Source organism: Homarus americanus, unplaced genomic scaffold (genome assembly GCF_018991925.1).
Source record: "Homarus americanus isolate GMGI-L3 unplaced genomic scaffold, GMGI_Hamer_2.0 scaffold23578, whole genome shotgun sequence".
Classification (NCBI taxonomy): Eukaryota; Metazoa; Arthropoda; class Malacostraca; order Decapoda; family Nephropidae; genus Homarus; species Homarus americanus.
The window spans coordinates 10,139,983-10,163,616 of NW_024733231.1; the positions used below are offsets into that span (position 1 = coordinate 10,139,983).

Consider the following 23,634-nt stretch of genomic DNA (forward strand, 5'->3'; position numbering starts at 1 on the left):
ATTGTAGCGGTGAGGTGACCCAACATCACCTAGGTTCTAGGGAGATATAATGCCCTGGACCTCTACAGGACTTACTAATACACGTAAGTGAAGCCAAATAACACAAAAAGAAATATTAAATGCCACATTAATAGACAATATTACTTACGTTTTTCAGCTTCGGCTTCAGCTCGTCGACGGTTTTCAAGGCTTCGAGAGAAGTCATTCCGCAGACCGCTGACCCAATTGTTGTAGCCAGAGCCGGAACGACTACGTGACATGTTGGATGATCTGTGAGAGTATAACAGGGAGTGAGTAAATACAGGAATGCGAATACTTCAAATTATTATGAATGAGAATACAAACACCAAAAATAATTTTTTTCCGAATATGAATACATTATTAAAGTATATTCATGATAACATTCATGAATAGTTAGGTAAAAACTTTTTTTTTATCAGTACGGAACGTAGTAGACGATCATTTGATGCTCAATGTTTCATAACTATACATAGTCTATATTTATTTATACTTTAATAATGAATTTAGAGAAACAATATAACTATACTACTGTTTTGCTGTCACTCGGAATCAAGTTTGACGATCATCCAGCTATGATACAATGATAAGAGTTCTTAGGGATGTCATCTAGGTTGGTGAGTTTTGAGGTGACTAAAGAGGCCGATACGGGACCGGCAGGGTCGTCCACATTCATTGCACAAGTGGAGGGCTGCATCTAGTGTGGGAAGGGTGGCGGCAGCGTCTTTCCAGCGTTGGCGTTTGTCTGCCTCGGTTTGCAGGCGGGCTAACTCAAAAGTATTGACACCTTCTCATGTGGTGCTCCTCCAAGCGTTACGATGTGGAGTAATTGACTCCCAGGTGAGGGGGAAGATTTGGCACTTTTTCAGGTGTCTTAAGACTACCCTTATACCTTTTAAATTGCCCGCCGGTGTTACTTTTACTATTCGTTAGGTGACTGTAAAGTAGCTGCTTTGGCAGTCTACTGTCGTCCATGAGGGTAACATGGCCTGTCCAGCGTAGCTGTTCATGGATAATGGTAGCCTCGATGCTCCTATAGTTGGTGTCAGCAAGAATACTGGCAATTATTCTCTTGTCTTCCCAGCAAACTCGGAGGATGGAACGTAGACTACGTTGATGAAAGTTTTCAAGTGCCTTCCTGTATGTGACCCATGTCTCACTGCCATATAAAAGGATGGGGAGGATTACTGCTCGATATACATGGAGCTTTGTAGATAATTTCAGCTCCCTTCAGCTGAAGACACGGTTTCAGAGTCCACGAAAGGCTTGAGATGCACATCTGATCCGGAGCTGAATCTCTTCATCGATGTCTGTGGTGGTGGACAGGTGGGAGCCGAGATACCGAAAGTGGGTAACATTAGAGAGGGTAGAGCCGTTAAGCTGGATGGATGTTGGAGGTGTGTCTGAACCTGGGCAGCTTGAAAGAGAATCTGAGTCTTACGTACATTCACCTCAAGGCCGAAGTGCGCATACACATCTGCGTAGGTGTTTAGGATCTCCCGTAGGTCATGTTCAGTGTGAGCAACAAGGGTGAGGTCATCTGCGTACTGAAGTTCAGTAATGGAAGTTGCCGACACCTTTGTTCTTGCCTGGAGTCATCTTATGTTGAAAAGACCCCCCCTTCACCCAGTACTCGATGTTCACCCTGCTGGTTAAATTGGCACCGACACGAGTAAGGAAGGCAGCTAAGACAATGGAAAAGAGAGTTGGTGCCAGTACACAGCCTTGTTTAACCCCTGTTTGGATGAGGAAGAACTCTGACTGGATGCCGTTGTGTAGGACACTGCCATTCATGCCATCGTGGTTTTACTGCACAATGGCGCTGAATTTTGGTGGGCAGCCAAAATGGCTGAGGGTCCACCAGAGGACTTCCCTGTTGACTGAGTCGAAGGCCTTGGTAAATTCGATGAAAGCCGTGTACAGGTCACGACGCTGTTCTCTGCAAAGATTATGTCAGTGGTGCCACGTGATGATCTAAAACAACATTGAGATTCTGGGAGGAAGTTTTCCGCCTTAGGAAAGAGTCTGTTTAGGAGGACTTGGGCAATAATCTCCCCAGCTATGGAGGGCAGCGAGATCCCACTGTAGTTGCCACAGTCTGACCGGTCTCCCTTGTTCTTATAAATATTGACAATAGAAGCATCTTTAAGAGCTTCGGGGATTTCATCCTTTTCCTATATATTCTCCAGGAGAGAGTGGAGACGGCTGGTAAGCAGAGGGCCTCCTGCTTTATACACCTGAGGCTTTGTTATTTTTCATCTGTTTGATGGCAGTAACTACCTCATCCAGGGAAGGATGATTGTTGAGGTGGGTCAGCTCTGGATGCTGAGGGACCTGCTGGGTAGTCAGTGTTTTGGTTGAGTAATGAATGGTAGTGCTCTTTCCAGTAGGCCTTCATCGTCTTTAATTATGGAGTTACCGTCAGATGAGCAGAGGGGGCTGCTCCAAGAGTGGTTGGCCCATAAAATGTTTTAATGGAATTGAAAAATTCGCGCATCTTGTGCTGATCTGCAGGTTTTTGTATTTTACATGCTTAATTTTTAAGCCAGTCATTCTTAAGAATGCGAAGTTCCCGCTGGGCTGCCGCTTTCTTCTTGCGGAAGGTATCAGCTTTGGTCCGAGACTGAGGTTTGTTCTGCCAGTCAGTAAAAGCAGCACATTTATCATCAATGAGTACTTTGATTGCCGGGTCAATTTCATCAAACCAGTCCTGGTGTATTCCTTTGATCTGGCCGAGGGTCTCTGCAGGTTTTTGTCATGACAGTGTTGAGAGTATCCCATTCAGCACTGGGATTCGCGTTGTTTGCTGTTGGGTTGTTTATTAGCACATGTTCGAGCTGCTCTCTGAAAGCATGTGCAACTGCTGGGCCTTCCAGATGCTTAGTATTAAAACCTCTTCTGGAGTCTTGTTGCCTTCGCCGTTTTGGGGCAACGTGAAGTGAGAGCTTGGCTCTGACAATTCCATGATTAGTGTCACAGTGGTCTGAGCCACACATGGCACGGGTGATGAGGACATCTCGGCGATCTCTCTCTCTGACAATGATGTAGTCAATGAGATGCCAGTGTTTGGATCGTGGGTGTTGCCACGAACCCTTGAATTTGTCGACCTGCCGAAACAAGGTATTGGTTATAGTGAGGCTGTGCACAGCACACTTGCTGAGGAGGAGTAGGCCGTTGGCATTACACTTGCCTAGTCCATTTCTCCCTATGGTTCCCTGTCAAATGCTTGCATCTCTGCCAACTATGGCATTGAAGTCGCCAAGGAGCACAACCTTGTCTTCTCTGGGGATAGAGATTAGTAAGGTTGGCATAAACAGCCTCCTTGATGTCATCCTCTGCATCCAGTGTTGGGGCGTATGCACTGATGAAAAAGGCATGACGTGAGTGATTCAGTGGGACTCAAAGCGTCATGAGGCGCTTGTTGATCCCAATAGGCATTTCAGTTAGCCTGTGTAGGACGCATTGGCAGATGGCAAAGCCAACTCCATAAATGAAGTTTCCCTCCACAGCAGGCTTACCCTTCCAGAAGAAGGTATATAGCCAGACCCCCGTTCTGTGAGCTAGCCCTCAGCTGGGAGCCGGGACTTACTGATGGCTGCTATGTCGATGTTATATCTAGCCAGCTCTTTTGTCACAAGGGCAGTTCTTCTTTCAGGACACTCATTTGTGCCAGTATCCAGAAGGGTTCTGACATTCCATGCAGCGACCATAAGAGGTTCTATGGTTTGTTTTTGTTTGGATCTGTGATTTTGACTGTGTTTTCGACCGCATACGGATGACCTTACTGGGTGCGGTTGCCCAAGCAGGTTGGGTTTTTAGGCAGGCTATGTTTAGTGCACCTTTTCTAGCCCCCTCCCCATGTGGGGTGAGCAGAGTGGCTCCTTGAAAGGGCTGCTCAGTCGCACAGACAGGACCGGATTGAACTGCTGGCTAGATTTCAGTGCATAAACGACCATCTTATCTGTGCTGCCCATGTGCAGAGTTGTGACTAGAGACTCCCAGCAGTCATCTCTGCCTGTACCCATCGCCAAAGGACTTTTGGGGGTATAGGGGTTCTGATAATGACGAGAGGTATGATGAACTGGATGATGGCTGCGTGTGAGTTGATCTTAGTGGTGAGACAGGAGAGCAGGCTGTAACCACACATCTTGGCTCTACCTTTTCCTGATCCAGTGGTGCAATGACTGGGGAGAGGGAGAGTTACAATAAATTGCCGATAGCCCAGTTTGTTGGGTTTCGCCTTAGTGGCCTGTCCATCAGGCATTGCCTTCGTCCACCGGTGTAGTCGTTGGGTTTCCACAGTGGTCACCTCTTCCGCCTATTTTGCCGATGGAGGCTTGTTGGAGCTCTGTAAGCATGTCTGTCTCATGTGGGGCTACACCACAGATTTTTCGTTTGGGGTTTACTCCCGTTGCCTTATACCTACCAAGGTTAATCTGCAAGGCAGCGGGGCAATGGCTGGTAGGTGCCAAAACATGTCCACATGCCAGTGGGCCTATGTGCCGCCCCTCTGGGGCCCACTGCTACTCTGAGATCCCATGCTGGTCTAGCGTGGGCCCACAAGGCACCCAATTACCGTGTGTTGCCACGAGGAGGCACGGCAGGAGTCTTGATGGTGAAGAGGCAGGGGAAGACTTATGCAAGTTGCTTCCCTGTTCGCCATGAGGGCTAGCCAACTTTTAATATTTTTCTGATTCTCATTTTTTGTGTCTAGTAAAATGTATACAGTACAAGTACACATTACAGGTATACAGTACAGGTATACAGTACAGGTAAGCAGTACAAGTGTACAGTACTGGTATGCAGTATAAGTAAACAGTACAGGTATACAGTACAAGTATACATTACAGGTATACAGTAGCTAGGTGCACAGTACAGGTATAGAAACAACGGTAAGCCCTCAGTGAGTTTAGCTGACCAAGGAGAACCAAACAAAAGCCATCATTTACTATTACATAATGACAAACTCCTCACCATACACTAACAATACTAATAAAACAACCACCTACACCAAAAACAACTCTTTGAATAAGTTAACTAAATTCTGATAACGAATTTATATTACTTAAATGTCAGTGTGAAACGAAACAGGTGTCAGTAGGTAATGGGTGAATGGGAAGCCCGCCAGCCAGCCGGCCGGGGAACACACGTAGCTGGCCAACAACATGGTAACAGTGATCGCTGAAGGTCACACTGGGCCGCCGCTCCTTCATAATATAAACGCCCTGGCACGTTTTACAGTCCAGCTCCCTCTCCAATCTGGCATTCCGAAAACCGGTAACAACGAAAACCGGCTATTTTTGGGGAAATATTACATATACAGTAAAGTTATGTAAAATGCAAACATTATAACCTCGGTGATGATAGTGAAGACAACGTGACAACAAACTTCCATACACGAAATTAAGAGTAGATAGATAGATAGATAGATAGATATTCAGTAAATTATAAAACTTCACATTGATTTAGTGTGTACTTAGAAATGAACAGTGCAGGTATACATGCAGTATATAATGTATACACAAAATGTAGGTACACTGAACCTACTGTTACGGTCGTCTCCCCTTTCCCTCAATATTTGTTTCAGTTACCCATTGTATTTAGTTTCTGTTGTTTCCCGTTTTTCTTTAGAATCGAATTTCCAAGTTTTTGGTAAAGACTTTAAAAAAGTCTTGATTATTTTACATAAGTATGTATACTAGTATTTGTTTCATTATGTAAACTTTGAAGAATGTATTCTTATTTTTTATACAGTTATGAAAGACTAAGAAGTAGTTTTTGGCGGTCTCTCGGTAGCTAGGTTGTGGAGGGTAGGAGGGCCAAGCAGCTTGTGGTGCATATTCATCTATTATTATCTGGGCAGTCATGGATAATTATGGTGTTAACTAAAGTGTAATATGTTCATTATAGTCTAAAGAATATTGTAGTAGTGAGAGAGCACTGTGTTTGATGGAGAAAACATTATTCTGAGTTAATTGATTTGTGGCCTTTTGTACAGTATGCACAAGGACGGAGAGCACATATTTATTATATTTTGTTGTTAAATATATTGTGTTGTAATTTTAAAGCTGTATTTTGATTAAACCAGTTTTAATGGGTACAGTGGTATTAAAATAAACACCTATCAGCTGTCAGTGGGTTGTTAGCCAGAAATAAGGTAAGGGTCTGTGTTTAACATTTAATATCTTTGTTAAGAGAAGCTGTTATTTCAAAATCTCCTCTGATATAATGGGCCTATGGGTTGATTATACATCCTCCAGTGAGTCGTAGAAGAGGGTGTGAAGGTTGTAACACTACATGTGTATAAACACCGAACCTAGTGAACCTAGACAGTGTAGGTATCTAAACACTGCACCTAGACAGTGTAGGTACATAAACACTGCACCTAGACAGTGTAGGTACATAAACACTGCACCTAGACAGTGTAGGTACATAAACACTGCACCTAGACAGTGTAGGTACATAAACACTACCTAGACAGTGTAGGTATCTAAACACTGCACCTAGACAGTGTAGGAACATAAACACTGCACCTAGACAGTGTAGGTACATAAACACTGCACCTAGACAGTGTGGAACATAAACACTGCACCTAGACAGTGTAGGTACATAAACACTGCACCTAGACAGTGTGGTACATAAACCTGCACCCCTAGACAGAGGTGTAGAACTTATAAACACTGCACCTAGACAGTGTAAGGAACATAAACACTGCCTAGACAGTGTGGGTACATAAACACTGCAGGCAAGTGTAGGTACATAAACCTGCACCTAGACAGTGTGGGAACATAAACACTGCACCCTAGACAGTGTGAGGTACATAAACACTGCACACCTAGACAGTGCTTGGGTATAAACACAGCACACCTAGACAGTGTGGGGTGCATAAACACTGCACCCCCTGAACAGTGTGGAACATAAACACTGCACCTAGACAGTGTGGGTACACAAACACTGCACCTAGACAGTGTGGAGGTACCATAAACACTGCACCTAGACAGTGTAGGAACATAAACACTGCACCTGAGCCAGTGTAGGTACATAAACACTGCACCTAGACAGTGTGGGTACATAAACACTGCACCTGAGCAATTAATAGTACATAAACACTGCACACCCTAGACAGTGTAGGTATCAAAACACTGCACACCTGAACAGTGTAGGTACATAAACACTGCACCTGGGCAGAATGTGGGTATAAACACTGCACCTAGACAGTGGCAGGTACATAAACACTGCACCTGAACAGTGTGAGTACATAAACACTGCACCTAGACAGTGTGGGTACATAAACACTGCACCTAGACAGTGTAGGTACATAAACACTGCACCCTGAACAGTGTGTACATAAACACTGCTGGTGACATAAACACTGCACCTAGACAGTGTGGTGCATAAACATAAACCTGCACCTAGACAGTGTGAGTACATAAACACTGCACCTAGACAGTGTAGGACAGTGTAGAGTACACAAAACACTGCACCTAGACAGTGTGAACATAAACACTGCACCTAGACAGTGTGGGTACATAAACACTGCACCTACATTGTGGAATTTACATAAACACTGCACCTAGACGGTGTGGAACATAAACACTGCACCTAGACTAGTGTGGGGAACATAAACCTGCACCTGAACAGAACTTATAAACACTGCACCTAGACAGTGTAGGAACATAAACACTGCACCAGACAGTGTGGGGTACATAAACACCCCTAGACAGTGTGGGAACACCAAGCACTGCACCCTAGACAGTGCATAGCCTGCACCCCTAGACAGTAGGTACATAAACACTGCACCTAGACAGTGTGGGTACATAAACACTGCACCACTAGACAGTGTGGGTGTGCACCCTGGTACATAAACACTGCACCTAGACAGTGTGGGTACATAAACACTGCACCTAGACAGTGTGGGGTACATAAACACTGCACCCTGCACCTGAACAGTGTGGAGTGCATAAACACTGCACCTGAACAGTGTGGGTACATAAACACTGCACCCTGAACAGTGTGGAACATAAACACTGCACCTAGACAGTGTGGCATACACTGCAAACACTGCACCTAGACAGTGTAGGACATAAACACTGCACCTAGATGGTGTGGGTACATAAACACTGCACTAGACAGTGTAGGTACATAAACACTGCACCTAGACAGTGTAGGTACATAAACACTGCACCTAGACAGTGTAGGAACAAACACTGCACCTGAACAGTGTAGGAACATAAACACTGCACCTAGACAGTGTAGGTACATAAACACTGCACCTAGACAGTGTGGTGGGTACTGCACCTAGACAGTGTGGGCACCTACGCAACACTGCACCTAGACATAAACACTGCACACCCTAGACAGTGTAGGTAAACACTGCACACCTGAACAGTGTAGGTACATAAACACTGCACCTGGACAGTGTGGGCACCTAGACAGTGGCAGGTACATAAACACTGCACACCTGAACAGTGTGGGTACATAAACACTGCACCCTAGACAGTGTGGGTACATAAACACTGTAGGTACATAAACACTGCACCTAGACAGTGTAGGTACTGCAAACACTGCACCCCTAGACAGTGTAGGAACATAAACACTGCACCTGGTGACAGTGTGGGTACATAAACACTGCACCTAGACAGTGTAGGAACATAAACACTGCACCCTAGACAGGTGTGAGTACATAAACACTGCACCTGAACAGTGTGGGTACATAAACACTGCACCCTAGACAGTGTAGAGGTGCATAAACACTGCACCTAGACAGTGTGAATGTGGGTACATAAACACTGCACCTAGACAGTGTGGGTACATAAACAAACACTGCACCTGAACAGTGTGGGTAAACACTGCACCCTAGACAGTGTGGAAGTACATAAACTGCACCTGAACGGTCGGGTACATAAACACTGCACCTAGACAGTGTGGGAACATAAACACTGCACCTGAACAGTGTAGGAACATAAACACTTTACACTAGACAGTGTAGGAACATAAACACTGCACCCTAGACAGTGTAGGGTTTATAAGCTTACTGCACCCCTAGACAGTGTGGGAACACCAAGCACTGCACCCTAGACAGTGCGGGTATAAGCCTGCACCCCTAGACAGTAGGAACATAAACACTGCACCTAGACAGTGTGGGTACATAAACACTTCTTAGACAGTGTAGGTACATAAACACTGCACCTGAACAGTGTGGGTACATAAACACTGCACCCTGAACGGTGTGAGAGTACATAAACACTGCACCTAGACAGTGTGTGAGTACATAAACACTGCACCTGAACAGTGTGGAGTACATAACCACTGCACCCTAGACAGTGTGGGTACATAAACACACACTAGACAGTGTGGTACATAAACCTGCACCTGACAGTGTGGGTACATAAACACTGCACCTGAACAGTGTAGGTACATAAACACTGCACCTAGACATGTAGGAACATAAACACTGCACCTAGACAGTGTAGGTATCTAAACACTGCACCTAGACAGTGTAGGTACATAAACACTGCACCTAGACAGTGTAGGTACATAAACACTGCACCTAGACAGTGTAGGTACATAAACACTGCACCTAGACAGTGTAGGAACATAAACACTGCACCTAGACAGTGTAGGTACATAAACACTGCACCTAGACAGTGTAGGTACATAAACACTGCACCTAGACAGTGTAGGTACATAAACACTGCACCTAGACAGTGTAGGAACATAAACACTACACCTAGACAGTGTAGGTACATAAACACTGCACCTAGACAGTGTAGGTACATAAACACTGCACCTAGACAGTGTAGGTACATAAACACTGCACCTAGACAGTGTAGGAACATAAACACTACACCTAGACAGTGTAGGTACATAAACACTGCACCTAGACAGTGTAGGTACATAAACACTGCACCTAGACAGTGTAGGTACATAAACACTGCACCTAGACAGTGTAGGAACATAAACACTACACCTAGACAGTGTAGGTACATAAACACTGCACCTAGACAGTGTAGGTACATAAACACTGCACCTAGACAGTGTAGGTACATAAACACTGCACCTAGACAGTGTAGGAACATAAACACTACACCTAGACAGTGTAGGTACATAAACACTGCACCTAGACAGTGTAGGTACATAAACACTGCACCTAGACAGTGTAGGTACATAAACACTGCACCTAGACAGTGTAGGAACATAAACACTACACCTAGACAGTGTAGGTACATAAACACTGCACCTAGATAGTGTAGGTTAATTTGGGGTGCTACAGTCACTGTCCCTCACCACAGACAACCTACGCGGCCTACAGTTCCCGAAAGAAAACTTCACGTGTAACTGAACATAGGTAACTTTATCTGGCTTTAAGTCCAGTTATCAAAGTGAATTAGCCATATCTCCCCTTAATGGCGTCACGTGGAGGGGGAGGTATGTTGTGCGATTATTGTATTTCTAAAAAAAAATACTGAAAAGTATGGAGAGTTGGGCTTTATGTTTCGTCGACTTTAGTTCAACTCTTAAGGAGGGAATATTAACGATTAACCGTGTTATCCCATATGAAGGTTTGTCTGCTTTTTGAAGTTTTTGCTTTCCACTTTAAACGAATTAAGTTAGGATTTGTTAACTCGTCAACCATGTAAGTAATCACCCACACAGCTGGACAACATCTGAATTATTATTTTTTCCCCACATGTCTCCTCATTAAAATAAATAACTAATTATAAAAAATAATTAAATTGTTCATGTGTTGTCATTAACAGCATGGGAAAATTCAAAGTATTATCTTATATTATTTTGTCGTTCCCAAGTTCAACATCTGGCGTGTTATACTGACATTATCTGAAGCGTGTGAGACAATAAGCTAAGGGTACCGTGATCACCACTAACACTGTGGCATGATACACTCAACCGTACCCTGATCACCACTAACAGTGAGGCATGATAAGTGAAGACCATGGCATGATCTAAGACACAAACATTGGCAAAAGCCGGTGGTAGAGCGTCACTAGGCTGTGAGCCGAGCCAAGAATGTCCCCCTCACCCTCATCTTCCTCCTCGGGCAAGAAAATAACACTCACTGTCAAGGGCAGCGTCGCCGGCACATCACATGTTGTGTTGCCAGCCAGTTAGTCCATGTATATTGCTTCTGATTCTCCTCTCATGAACACAAAAGAATAATGAGGAGGTGCTTATCGACCGAAACACGACCACTGACGTGACAACCCTAACCACCACGGCTAAGTTTGTCATTCACAACAAGTGAACCAGTTTTTACACAGCGGCTGGCCGGGGGCGGGGCACTAACCTCACATGACAACACAACTCGCCACAACATATTATGACTCAACAACACTACACTCATCCTCATTGTTCTCATCATATTGAAAAGTGAAAGTGGGTCCTATAGGCATGGTTACCCGTTAGGGACACTGTGCACTGTGCTGTCATATTAATCACCGCTAAATGTAGTATTATTTCAGTGAAAAACTAATATCAACAGAGTATATATTTATACTTATTATTATTACAATATCATTATCAAGTGTACACGACTTGGTATTGATTTGAGGAACACCTAACTGGTTTTGACTGATGACTCATATGCATACATGTGTCATGAGGCCACATAGTAAAAGCTATATTTTTATTACGGGTAATTAAAAACATGTGGTAAGATGCGTGGTTCACTTACTGTCACTCAAATTTAAACAACTTTATTACTCCCCGGCCTGAAATTCTCCTTCGTGCGAGAGTTACTGTCGGACACAAAATATTGGTTTATGTGGTGATGCCTTATATCAAGTTTACCTTATATCTTCCTCACGCACTTATACTGTATATAGAACTTGGTGGGAAGAGGACGGAGACTGAAGTAGTTGAACACGACACTAAGACAAATTATTGTGATTAGTGTGTACTTGTTACATGTCCTGTGTCAACAAGGGCTGATGGAAGTTAAAACTCGTGTCAAGTGTAACTATACTTAACACTGATACTTGTGGTCGTTATTTATGAGGTAAGTGAGACGACCACTTGACCATCATGACGATCACCATCATGTGCATCTGAAGCCAAATATGTTTTCTCCAGCGTTGCCATCATAATACCTTTATAACAAAATCTACAGTCATGTACAAACTGCTACATACACTTTCTAAAGCCAGTTTAAGAAAAATTAATTATTTACCTAAGTATCACTTGTAAACTAGTTATGTAGGGAAGAAAGTGTCTCCCTAAATCACGTCGAGAACACTGCAAATTAACTACAGAAATGTCAGTTTTCAAACTTATTTTTCGTCCTGGACAGTAATGTAGGTACGTCCACCCGACACCATTCTCGCACATCAAGTGTTGTTTTAATACAAACACTTCCACCAAGTGATACAGTACATAATGTATATGAGAAAAGAGGAACAAATCAAACCTATTTATGATATAACGTAATAAGGTTGTGATATGTATGTTATATTAAGTTAGGTTAGTTCTGTGTGATGCGATCCAGTATAGTTTAGTGGAGGTGAAGGCACCAGGCGAGGGTGCACTAAATACCCCATGAATGCCATGAATGGGCGGGGCTGAGGGAGGAAATATTTCCGTGCTTCAGTCAAAAAATGAAGTTGCTAACCTTAACACAACCATTGCAATTTTATCAATAAGAGTGTGTGGCCTCACTGTTCACCTGAGACGGGTGGCTGAACTACTGCCTCACTGTTCACCTGAGACGAGTGGCTGAACTACTGACTCACTGTTAACCTGAGACGAGTGGCTGAACTACTGCCTCACTGTTCACCTAAGACGAGTGGATGAACTACTGCCTCACTGTTCACCTGAGACGAGTGGCTGAACTACTGCCTCACTGTTCACCTGAGACGAGTGGCTGAACTACTGCCTCACTGTTCACCTAAGACGAGTGGCTGAACTACTGCCTCACTGTTCACCTGAGACGAGTGGCTGAACTACTGACTCACTGTTCACCTGAGACGAGTGGCTGAACTACTGCCTCACTGTTCACCTGAGACGAGTGGCTGAACTACTGACTCGCTGTTCATTTTACAGTATATATATATAGAGAGAGTCCGCCCCCTCACCCTGTTCACTGTGAGTGTGGTAAGTCACCTTCTCAAAACACTACGGCAATCCCAAGCATCTGTGAGTCATATAACTACATCACTCTGTACATTACCCGATGAACGTCATTGAGGCGTCACTCGTGGTCGTCGGAAGTGGTTGAGTGACTCTTGAGTGTGAAGTAAGAACAACTGACCTTGTGGTCTTGTACTGTACTGTGTATAGAATGTTTGTATTACAGCTTCTTGGCTAACATTTACCACTAATTAATTAACATGACTGCCAGTTTAATTTAGAATTCGGTATAAACGTTTTCAGTAGTTAGTCACCCCAAGGTAGCGTTAGGGTTGAAATAAGTTCAGGTGTGTGTAATCTTCATGATAGATATATATAGATATATATATATATATATATATATATATATATATATATATATATATATATATATATATATATATATATACTTCATTTTTAGTCCATATAACACGCGGACTTTGAACATATAATCAACGACCTCACCAGCAAGGAATCGAACCCTCCACCTACTGGGTGGGACTAGGGAACGCTTACAGGCTAGCCCACAAGGACACTAAAAGCAGTCCTAGACTCTGTTATATTTCACACAAAGCCTCGCGTTTCATACCAGCTGGATTCGGTAAAATGCTACTGATACCACGTACGAGGCACGGGCAGTTTCCCAATGAGGTTCACGGCGCCATCAGATCGATGAACAGGCTTTGTGTGAAATATAACAGAGTCTAGGACTGCTTTTAGTGTCCTTGTGGGCTAGCCTGTAAGCGTTCCCTAGTCCCACCCAGTAGGTCGAGGGTTCGATTCCTTGCTGGTGAGGTCGTTGATTATACATATATATATATATATATATATATATATATATATATATATATATATATATATATATATATATATATATATATATATATATATATATATATATATATATATATATATATATATATATATACACAACATCTTGGACATCTTACATGTGTGATACTTGTTCCGTCGTGTTCATATAATTGTATTGTGTGCTAATTGTGAACACTGTCAATAGACTGTGGTATCTTTGTTAATAGACTGTGGTACTTGCATCAATAGACTGTGGTACTTGCATCAATAGACTGTGGTACTTGAATCAATAGACTGTGGTACTTGCATCAATAGACTGTGGTACTTGCATCAATAGACTGTGGTACGTGTGTCAATAGACTGTGGTATCTTTGTTAATAGACTGTGGTACTTGCATCAATAGACTGTGGTACTTGCATCAATAGACTGTGGTACTTGAATCAATAGACTGTGGTACTTGCATCAATAGACTGTGGTACTTGCATCAATAGACTGTGGTACGTGTGTCAATAGACTGTGGTACGTGTGTCAATAGACTGTGGTACGTGTGTCAATAGACTGTGGTACGTGTGTCAATAGACTGTGGTACGTGTGTCAATAGACTGTGGTACGTGTGTCAATAGACTGTGGTACTTGCATCAATAGACTGTGGTACGTGTGTCAATAGACTGTGGTACTTGCATCAATAGACTGTGGTACGTGTGTCAATAGACTGTGGTACGTGTGTCAATAGACTGTGGTACGTGTGTCAATAGACTGTGGTATGTGTGTCAATAGACTGTGGTACGTGTGTCAATAGACTGTGGTATGTGTGTCAATAGACTGTGGTACGTGTGTCAATAGACTGTGGTACGTGTGTCAATAGACTGTGGTACGTGTGTCAATAGACTGTGGTACGTGTGTCAATAGACTGTGGTACTTGCATCAATAGACTGTGGTACGTGTGTCAATAGACTGTGGTACTTGCATCAATAGACTGTGGTACGTGTGTCAATAGACTGTGGTACGTGTGTCAATAGACTGTGGTACGTGTGTCAATAGACTGTGGTATGTGTGTCAATAGACTGTGGTACGTGTGTCAATAGACTGTGGTATGTGTGTCAATAGACTGTGGTACGTGTGTCAATAGACTGTGGTACGTGTGTCAATAGACTGTGGTACGTGTGTCAATAGACTGTGGTACGTGTGTCAATAGACTGTGGTACGTGTGTCAATAGACTGTGGTACGTGTGTCAATAGACTGTGGTACTTGCATCAATAGACTGTGGTACTTGCATCAATAGACTGTGGTACTTGCATCAATAGACTGTGGTATCTGTGTCAATAGACTGTGGTACTTGCATCAATAGACTATGGTACGTGTGAATTGTCTGCCAATGTTTCCAGTTTGTAGGAAGTGTTTTATGAGATTCGATTACTTAGTATTTATTGTTATATTATACATCAGATTTACTTATATAAACTGAAATTAACAGTAACGCAATGAAGAAAACAACTAAATTATGCTGGTTAGTCGGTGTTTACAAGTGTGGCCACATCTTCGGCCCTACTGCATCATTTACGCCAGTTCATTCGTCTTATTCCAACAATGTTAGGTCTGAGAGTTGTGTGTTGGCAGCGTTCATAGTTTGATGGTGTTGCCTGTGCTGTAAGGGTCAGCAGGTGTGCACACTTAAGTGAGAAGTGGCCTCCTGTACTGTACCACGTATAAACTGGCCATTTGGAAATATTCTACTTTCTCATTATGTTTGTATAGCAGTATTAAGTATAATAATAATCGAACTTCTATTTTTATAACATATTAAAATAATGTTGAGGCGTACACCAGTCTGGGCAACTCTGATGATTTTCAGATTCACAGTCAATCGTTCACAAGGTCATCACCTGTGATTTGTCCCCCTTCTACTCTGGGTCAGCTTAAAAGCCGATCGAGCGGCTGAGGACTGCTTATGTACTACATCCATTTGTAGTTATATGACCGTATCTCAGTTTGTACCTATGAACTTGTTTTAATAATGTTAAACAACACAAATGTGTCACCAACAAGCAAAAAACAAAGCGGATTCTACAGGAGCATCGTGCGGCCGGCAGCGGTGTGCCTCGGAAATCACGTACTCGTTGCCAATGTAAATTTCAATTTACATTATTATCAGTTTACGAAATTTTTGACTTCATAAAAGTTGACACTAAATATTGTAATCAATAGGTCCCCAACCTTATACAAATGGGTTGTAAATGAATGTTATGTGTGGCAGACTGAGATAATGACACGTCACACACACACGCCTTACCTTGTGCAATAACCTGAAGTACATTATAAAATAATCATTGAGTTAATGTGTTTTATTTATCAACAGATCAAGAGTGAGTGTCCACTAGCAGTGAAGAATTAATACTACTACTTGTGACGAGAAAACTTGACTATAAAAAAAATAGTTAGTGTTGTTCAGTAGTCACTGAGCCTGTACTATTGGCCTCCACTATCCTGCGTCCACCAGTAGTAAATGGTGTACATATACAGTACATACAGTGTAGCCGTGTAGGTATACTGTTATATAAACTATACAGGCATACAACAGTGTTATACAGATATACAGAGGAGTATAGGAGGAATGCTTGAGGCAGGAGGACGGGGAGTAGTAACACGCTTAAGCCGCTGAAGATGATGTCGTGAAAACACTGACACACACTGGTCAAATACTGACTTAAGGAGTCACAGTGTGAAGGAAACCCGAAAATATTTAACAATGGAGTAAATGGAGGAGTGAGGATATTACCACAGACCTGAGATGAGGATATTTAACAAGGGAGTAAATGGAGTAGTGAGGATATTACCACAGACCTGAGATGAGGATATTTAACAAGGGAGTAAATGGAGGAGTGAGGATATTACCACAGACCTGAGATGAGGATATTTAACAATGGAGTAAATGGAGGAGTGAGGATATTAACACAGACCTGAGATGAGGATATTTAACAATGGAGTAAATGGAGGAGTGAGGATATTACCACAGACCTGAGATGAGGATATTTAACAATGGAGTAAATGGAGGAGTGAGGATATTACCACAGACCTGAGATGAGGATATTTAACAAGGGAGTAAATGGAGGAGTGAGGATATTACCACAGACCTGAGATGAGGATATTTAACAATGGAGTAAATGGAGGAGTGAGGATATTAACACAGACCTGAGATGAGGATATTTAACAATGGAGTAAATGAAGGAGTGAGGATATTAACACAGACCTGAGATGAGGATATTTAACAATGGAGTAAATGAAGGAGTGAGGATATTACCACACACTTGGGAATATCAACGAAAGAAATAATTACATATGAATATAATAATACTGATGTTAGACTGAGCAAACCTTTAACACGGTAAGAGCCGCCGTGGTGTACCTCACCTGTGTCTGCTTCCCTCACTGTCTCACTCACTGACTGACTGACTGATTCTCTGACTGACTAACTGTGTCTGTCTGACTCACTGTGTCAATGAGTGTGTGTGTGTGTGTGTGTGTGTGTGTGTGTGTGTGTGTAAGTATACTCATCTCTTCCACCCTAACACATGTGGGTCATCACCACAAAACTAGTGCAGGTGAGGGGGTGGTAGAGGGTGTGTGGTGTGGTAGAGGGGGTGTGGTGTGGTAGAGGGGGTGTGTAGAGGGGTGTGTGGGTAGAGGGTGGGTGGTGAGGGGGTGGTGTGGGTGGAGGGGGTGTGGTGGGTATGGGGTGTGGGGAGGTGTGGTGTGGGTAGAGGTGTGGTGTGGTAGAGGTGTGGTGAGGGTGTGGTGTGGTAGATGGGTGTGTGGGTGTGGTAGGTGGTGTAGAGGGTGTGGGTAGAGGGGTGGTGTAGAGGTGGTGTGGGGTGTGGGGAGGTGTGGTGGTAGAGGGGTGGGTGTAGATGAGGTGTGGTGTGGTGGGTGTGGTAGAGGGGGTGGGTGTGGTAGAGAGGGTGTGGTATTGTAGGGGGTATGGGGGGTGAAGTGTGGTGGGTGAGGGGGGTGTGGGGGGTGGGTGGGTAGAGCAGTAGAGGTGTGGGTGTGTGGTAGAGGTGGGGGTGGTGGGGGGTAGAGGGGGTGTGTGTGGTAGAGAGGTGTGGTGGGTGAGGGTGGGTGGGTAGATGAGGGTGGTGGTAGAAGGGTGTGGTGTGGTAGAGGGTGGTGGTGTGGTAGTGTGTGGTGGGTAGAAGGGGTGGTAGAGGTGTGGTGGGTAGAGGAGGTGGTGTGATAGAGGGTGGTGTGGTAGAAGGGTGTGGTGTGGGAGGTGTGGGTGTGGTAGATGGGGTGTGGTGTAGAGGGTGGTGGGGTAGAAGGGGTGTGGGTAGAGGTGGGGTGTGTGTAGAGGTGTGGTGTGGTAGAAGGGGTGTGGGTGGTAGGTGTGGTGTGGAGGTAGAGGGGTGTGGTGTGAGGTGTGGTGTGATAGGGGGGTGTGGGTGGTAGAAGGGGGTGTGTGGTGTGGTAGGAGGGGGCGTGGTGTAGAAGGTGGTGTGTAGGAGGAGGAGGTGGTGGTAGAGGAGGTGTGTGTGATAGAGGGGGTGGTAGATGGGGTGTGGTGTGGTAGATGGGGTGGGGTGTGGTGGGTAGAGGTGTGTGGTAGAAGGGGTGTGGTGTGGTAGGGAGGTGTGGTGTGGTAGAAGGGGTGTGGGTGTAGAGGGGGGGCGTGGTGTGGTGTGTAGAAGGGGATGTGGTGTGGTGGGGGTGGTGGTGGGGTGTGGTGTGGTGGGGGTGTGGTGTGGTAGAGGGATGGGGTGGGTAAGGGGGTGTGGTGTGGTAGAGGGCGTGGGGGGGAGGGGGGGAGACCAGACACTGCCTCGTACGACAGTCATTTGGTTTAGTCTGCCCAAGACTCGCCTCGATGTATTACCGCACCCGCCCACAGACCTCACCAGTCTCCGTTAGTTCTGGGTAATAACATGCTGGTTTTTCTCAGCACTTCTTTTGTGTGTGTGTGTGTGTGTGTGTGTGTGTGTGCCCTACAAACACAGCGCTCACTACCCTGAAGCCACGCCCACAGGGAGCTGGTCGGTGGCCTGGGTGAACGGTGACGTGACCTGTCTATCAAGAGAGAGAGAGAGAGAGAGAGAGAGAGAGAGAGAGAGGTAACTTGATTCCACCAACCAGGACGCACAAGGTAAGTCAACTGGTGAAGTAACTCCTGCAGCTCACACTTGAAGGTTGACACATCACCAGCTAAACTAAACTGAGTCGTCGATGCCGTGGCTGTGTGCTTCTTTTATAAATACTCAGGAGGAATAAGACCCTTAGAGACCCTGGATAAGGAGGCCAGGTCCAGTGGGCCCTAATCTAACCTAACCTCACTTAACCTAGCCAAACCTAACCTCACTTAACCTAACCTTACTTAACATAATCTTACCAAACCATTACGACTAAGATCCATTGAAATATGATCCAGTTGTTAATGGGCCCCAGATCATATTGGTTAGGTGAGGTTGTGAGCTTCTTGGACTGGGACATTGACCAGATAGATAGGAGTTTAAGTTGAAAGTTACAATAACCAAAAGTCACAATGTTCAGGGGAAGTATTTCAAGAAGAACCCTTAATGTAGGTACGAGTATTTCCCGTGAGACGAGCATGGTGACGTAAAGAGGTGACGGACACGAGCATGGTGACGTAAAGAGGTGACGGACACGAGCATGGTGACGTAAAGAGGTGACGGACACGAGCATGGTGACGTAAAGAGGTGACGGACACGAGCATGGTGACGTAAAGAGGTGACGGACACGAGACGAGCATGGTGACGTAAGGAGGTGACGGACACGAGACGAACATGGTGACGTAAAGAGGTGACGGACACGAGACGAATATGGTGACGTAAAGAGGTGACGGACACGAGACGAGCATGGTGACGTAAACAGGTGACGGACACTTAACATCATCGGGGGAAAGTCGGACGTCGCTAAAACTTATTAGAATCGTAAGAGGGTCAGGGATCATGAGGCGGAGGAGCGTTATGTAACCACATCCGCTCTCACCCCCTCCACCCTCTACCCCCGTACCCATGGAGGTGTAAAGGGACATACCTCCCTCTCTACACCACCGTACCTCCCTCTCTACACCACCGTACCTCCCTCTCTACACCACCGTACCTCCCTCTCTACACCACCGTACCTCCCTCTCTACACCACCATACACACACCAGCTCTACACCATGCCTCTCTCTACACCACCGTACACCACCGTACCTCCTCTCTACACCACCGTCCTCTACACCACTCTCTCCACACCACCGTACCTCCCTCTCTACACCACCGTACCTCCCTCCCACACCACTGTACCTCTCTCTACACCACCGTGCACCTCCCTCTCTACACCACTGCACCTCCCTCTCACCATACCTCCCCTCCTACACCACCGTACCTCCCTCTACACCACCCTCCTCTCTACACACCACTGCCTCCCTCTCTACACCACACCTCTACACCACTGCCTCCTCTCTACACCACCTCTCTACACCACCATGCACCACCACTCTACACCACCGTACCTCCCTCTCACACCACCGTACTCTCACACCACACTACACCACCGCACCTCCTCTCTACACCACCACCTACACCCCTCCCCACCACCGCACCTCACACCCCACACCACTGCACCTCCCTCTACACCACCACCTCCTCTCTACACCACTCACTCCTCTCTACACCACCGTACCCCCTCACCACACCACTGCACACTGCATCACCTCTCTACACCACCGTACCTCCCTCTCACCACCACCCTCCTACACCACTCTCCCTCCTCCACACCACTGTACCTCCCTCTACACCACCACTACACCACCGCCTCCCTCTCACACCACCATGCCTCCTCTCCCCACACCACCGCACACACCACCGTACCTCCCTCACACCACACCACCTGCATGCCTGCTCTCTACACCACTGCACCCTCCCTCCCTCCCACCACCGTACCACTCCCTCTCTACACCACCGCACCTCCCTCTCTACACCACCGCACCTCCTCTCTACACCACTGCCTCCTCTCCACACCACTGCCCTCCCTCTCTACACCACCCCCCCTCACACCACGTACCTCACTCTACACCACTGCACCTCCTCTACCAATCCTCTCTACACCACGTACTCCCTCTCTACACCACCATGCCTCCCTCTCTCACCACCATGCCTCCCTCTCTACCCTCTCTCCACCTCTCTACTCCACCATCCTCCTCTCTACTCCACCATGCCTCCCTCTCTACACCACCGTCCCCCCCCTCTCTAGAGTTACTACCATCTCTGTTATCAAGTTACACCCTCCTTTTACTTCACCCCACTGTACTTACTAACACCACTACTGTTCTATAAACCTTCACTTGTGTACGTGTATTAATTGAAACATACATGAAACTTATGTACCCTCCTCGGTGGTACAATAGTAAATACTAGGTGGTGGCACTGGTAGCGTGGTGGTGTGGTAGTGTGGTTGATGTGGGGCGGGTGGGGTGAACGCCAGTGTGTGTGGCCTGTGTGTGGTGGTGAATTGGTGGTGGTTAGTGTACCTGTAGACTTGGTGGTGGTACCCACTGTAAGTGCTCACCAGGGTGTTGGTGTGGTGGGGGAGACTTGTGGCTGGAGTGTATAGTGGTGAAAAACAGTTTAATTTGTCCACATACAGTGTCAGCACGATATGTGTGGTGGTGGTGGGTGTTGTGGTGAATGTGGTGGTGTGGTAGTGGTGGTAGTATGGTGGTAGTGATAGTGTTGTGGTGATAGTGTGGTGGTGGGTGTGGTGGTGGCAGTGTTGTGGTAGCGTGGTGGTGGTGGTGGTGCCGGGGGCCAGGATGTCAGGGCGGGGAGGTGAACGCCAAAGGCAGTTGCCCGTCTGGTCACATTCCTGCTCATACTAGAGACGAGTCACAGTACCTAGTAGACACCCCCAGATACCCACTGTAATAAAGGCACTCACCACAATATAGTTTAGGTACAGTGGTGAGGGGAGACTTGTGGCTGGTGTATACAGAAAAACAGTTTAATTTGTCCACATACAGTGTCAGCACGATATGTGTACACTGTACCTGTACTGTCTGTGTACACTGTTTACCTGTATTGTCTGTGTACACTGCGTACACTGTGTATATACAGTATGTGTACCTTCAATGTGTACATACTAAATATGACATTCAATTTCTCTGTGTATGTATACATGTATGTATGCATGATTGTATGTATGAATGTATGTATGTATCCAATTTTGTATCTATCTAGTAGCTAATGGTGAATAAATATCGAAATCATATGTGTGCGTGTGTGTGTGTGTGTGCATCTCGACCCTTTGGCAGTGGTCCTCCCCACTCTGCTATATGGCAGCGAGACATGGGTCACATATAGGAGGCACCTGAAGGCACTTGAAAACTTTCACCAACGTAGTCTACGTTCCATCCTCCGAGTTCGCTGGGAAGACAAGAGAACAAATGCCAGTATTCTTGCTGACACTAACTGTAGGAGCATCGAGGCTACCATTATCCATGAACAACTACGCTGGACTGGCCATGTTACCCGCATGGACGACAGTAGACTGCCAAAGCAGCTACTTTATTGTAACCTAACGAATAGTAAACGTAACACTGGCAGGCAACTGAAAAGGTATAAAGATAGTCTTAAGACAAACCTGAAAAAGTGCCAATTCGACCCCTTCACCTGTGAGACGATTACTCCACACCATAACGCTTGGAGGAGCACCACACGAGATAGCCCGAATGCAAATCGAGGCAGACAAGCGCCATCGCTGGAAAGAAGCTGCCGCCGCCCCTCCCACACTAGATGTAGCCCTCCCTACATCCCTATTAACTCATATCATTGTATCATAGCTGGATGATCGTCATACTCGACTCCGAGTGACAGCAAAGTAGTAGTCGGTGTGTGTGAGGAAGGCGTGGCAGGCGCTTATATGTATGTGTAATAATAATAATAATAATTAACGGTTTATTGAAAAAGTTCTGCAGCTCGAAGGCTGAAAATATACATTGGACATAAATGACTTATTACATATATTGGTGGCTTAACAAAATCCTTCATTAGAGAAAGGTAAAGGAACATACAGATTAATGTTTACAGTGGAGGTCACGTAGATCATGTTCGCTGAGGTGTTGAACAGCAAAGACGTAGTACAGTAAATCCCTCACAGATGGTGTTATGAGGGACCTGACGTGGTGTAGTAATTCCCTCACAGATGGTGTTATGAGGGACCTGACGTGGTGTAGTAATTCCCTCACAGATGGTGTTATGAGGGACATGACGTGGTGTAGTAATTCCCTCACAGATGGTGTTATGAGGGACCTGACGTGGTGTAGTAATTCCCTCACAGATGGTGTTATGAGGGGCCTGATGTGGTGTAGTAATTCCCTTACAGATGGTGTTATGAGGGGCCTGATGTGGTGTAGTAATTCCCTCACAGATGGTGTTATGAGGGGCCTGATGTGGTGTGAGTAGTAATTCCCTCACAGATGGTGCTATGAGGGACTTGACGTGGTGTAGTAATTCCCTCACAGATGGTGTTATGAGGGACTTGACGTGGTGTAGTAATTCTCTCACAGATGGTGTTATGAGGGGCATCACATGATGTAGTAATTCCCTCACAGATGGTGTTATAAGGGGCATCACATGGTGTAGTAATTCCCCCACAGATGGTGCTATGAGGGACTTGACGTGGTGTA

The 23,634-nt window shown here is 45.4% G+C and overlaps 1 protein-coding gene across 1 annotated transcript in view; it reads right to left on the reverse strand.

Annotated features, from left to right (window-relative positions):
• Positions 1-23,634, reverse strand: part of LOC121869752 (hemocyte protein-glutamine gamma-glutamyltransferase-like) — a 54,992-nt gene that overhangs the window by 25,830 nt on the left and 5,528 nt on the right. Inside the window, exon 2 of the mRNA XM_042371325.1 lies at positions 149-270. Within this exon, the coding sequence (XP_042227259.1) occupies positions 149-260 (112 nt within the window). The 5' untranslated portion in view covers positions 261-270. The remainder of the gene's footprint in view (positions 1-148; positions 271-23,634) is intronic.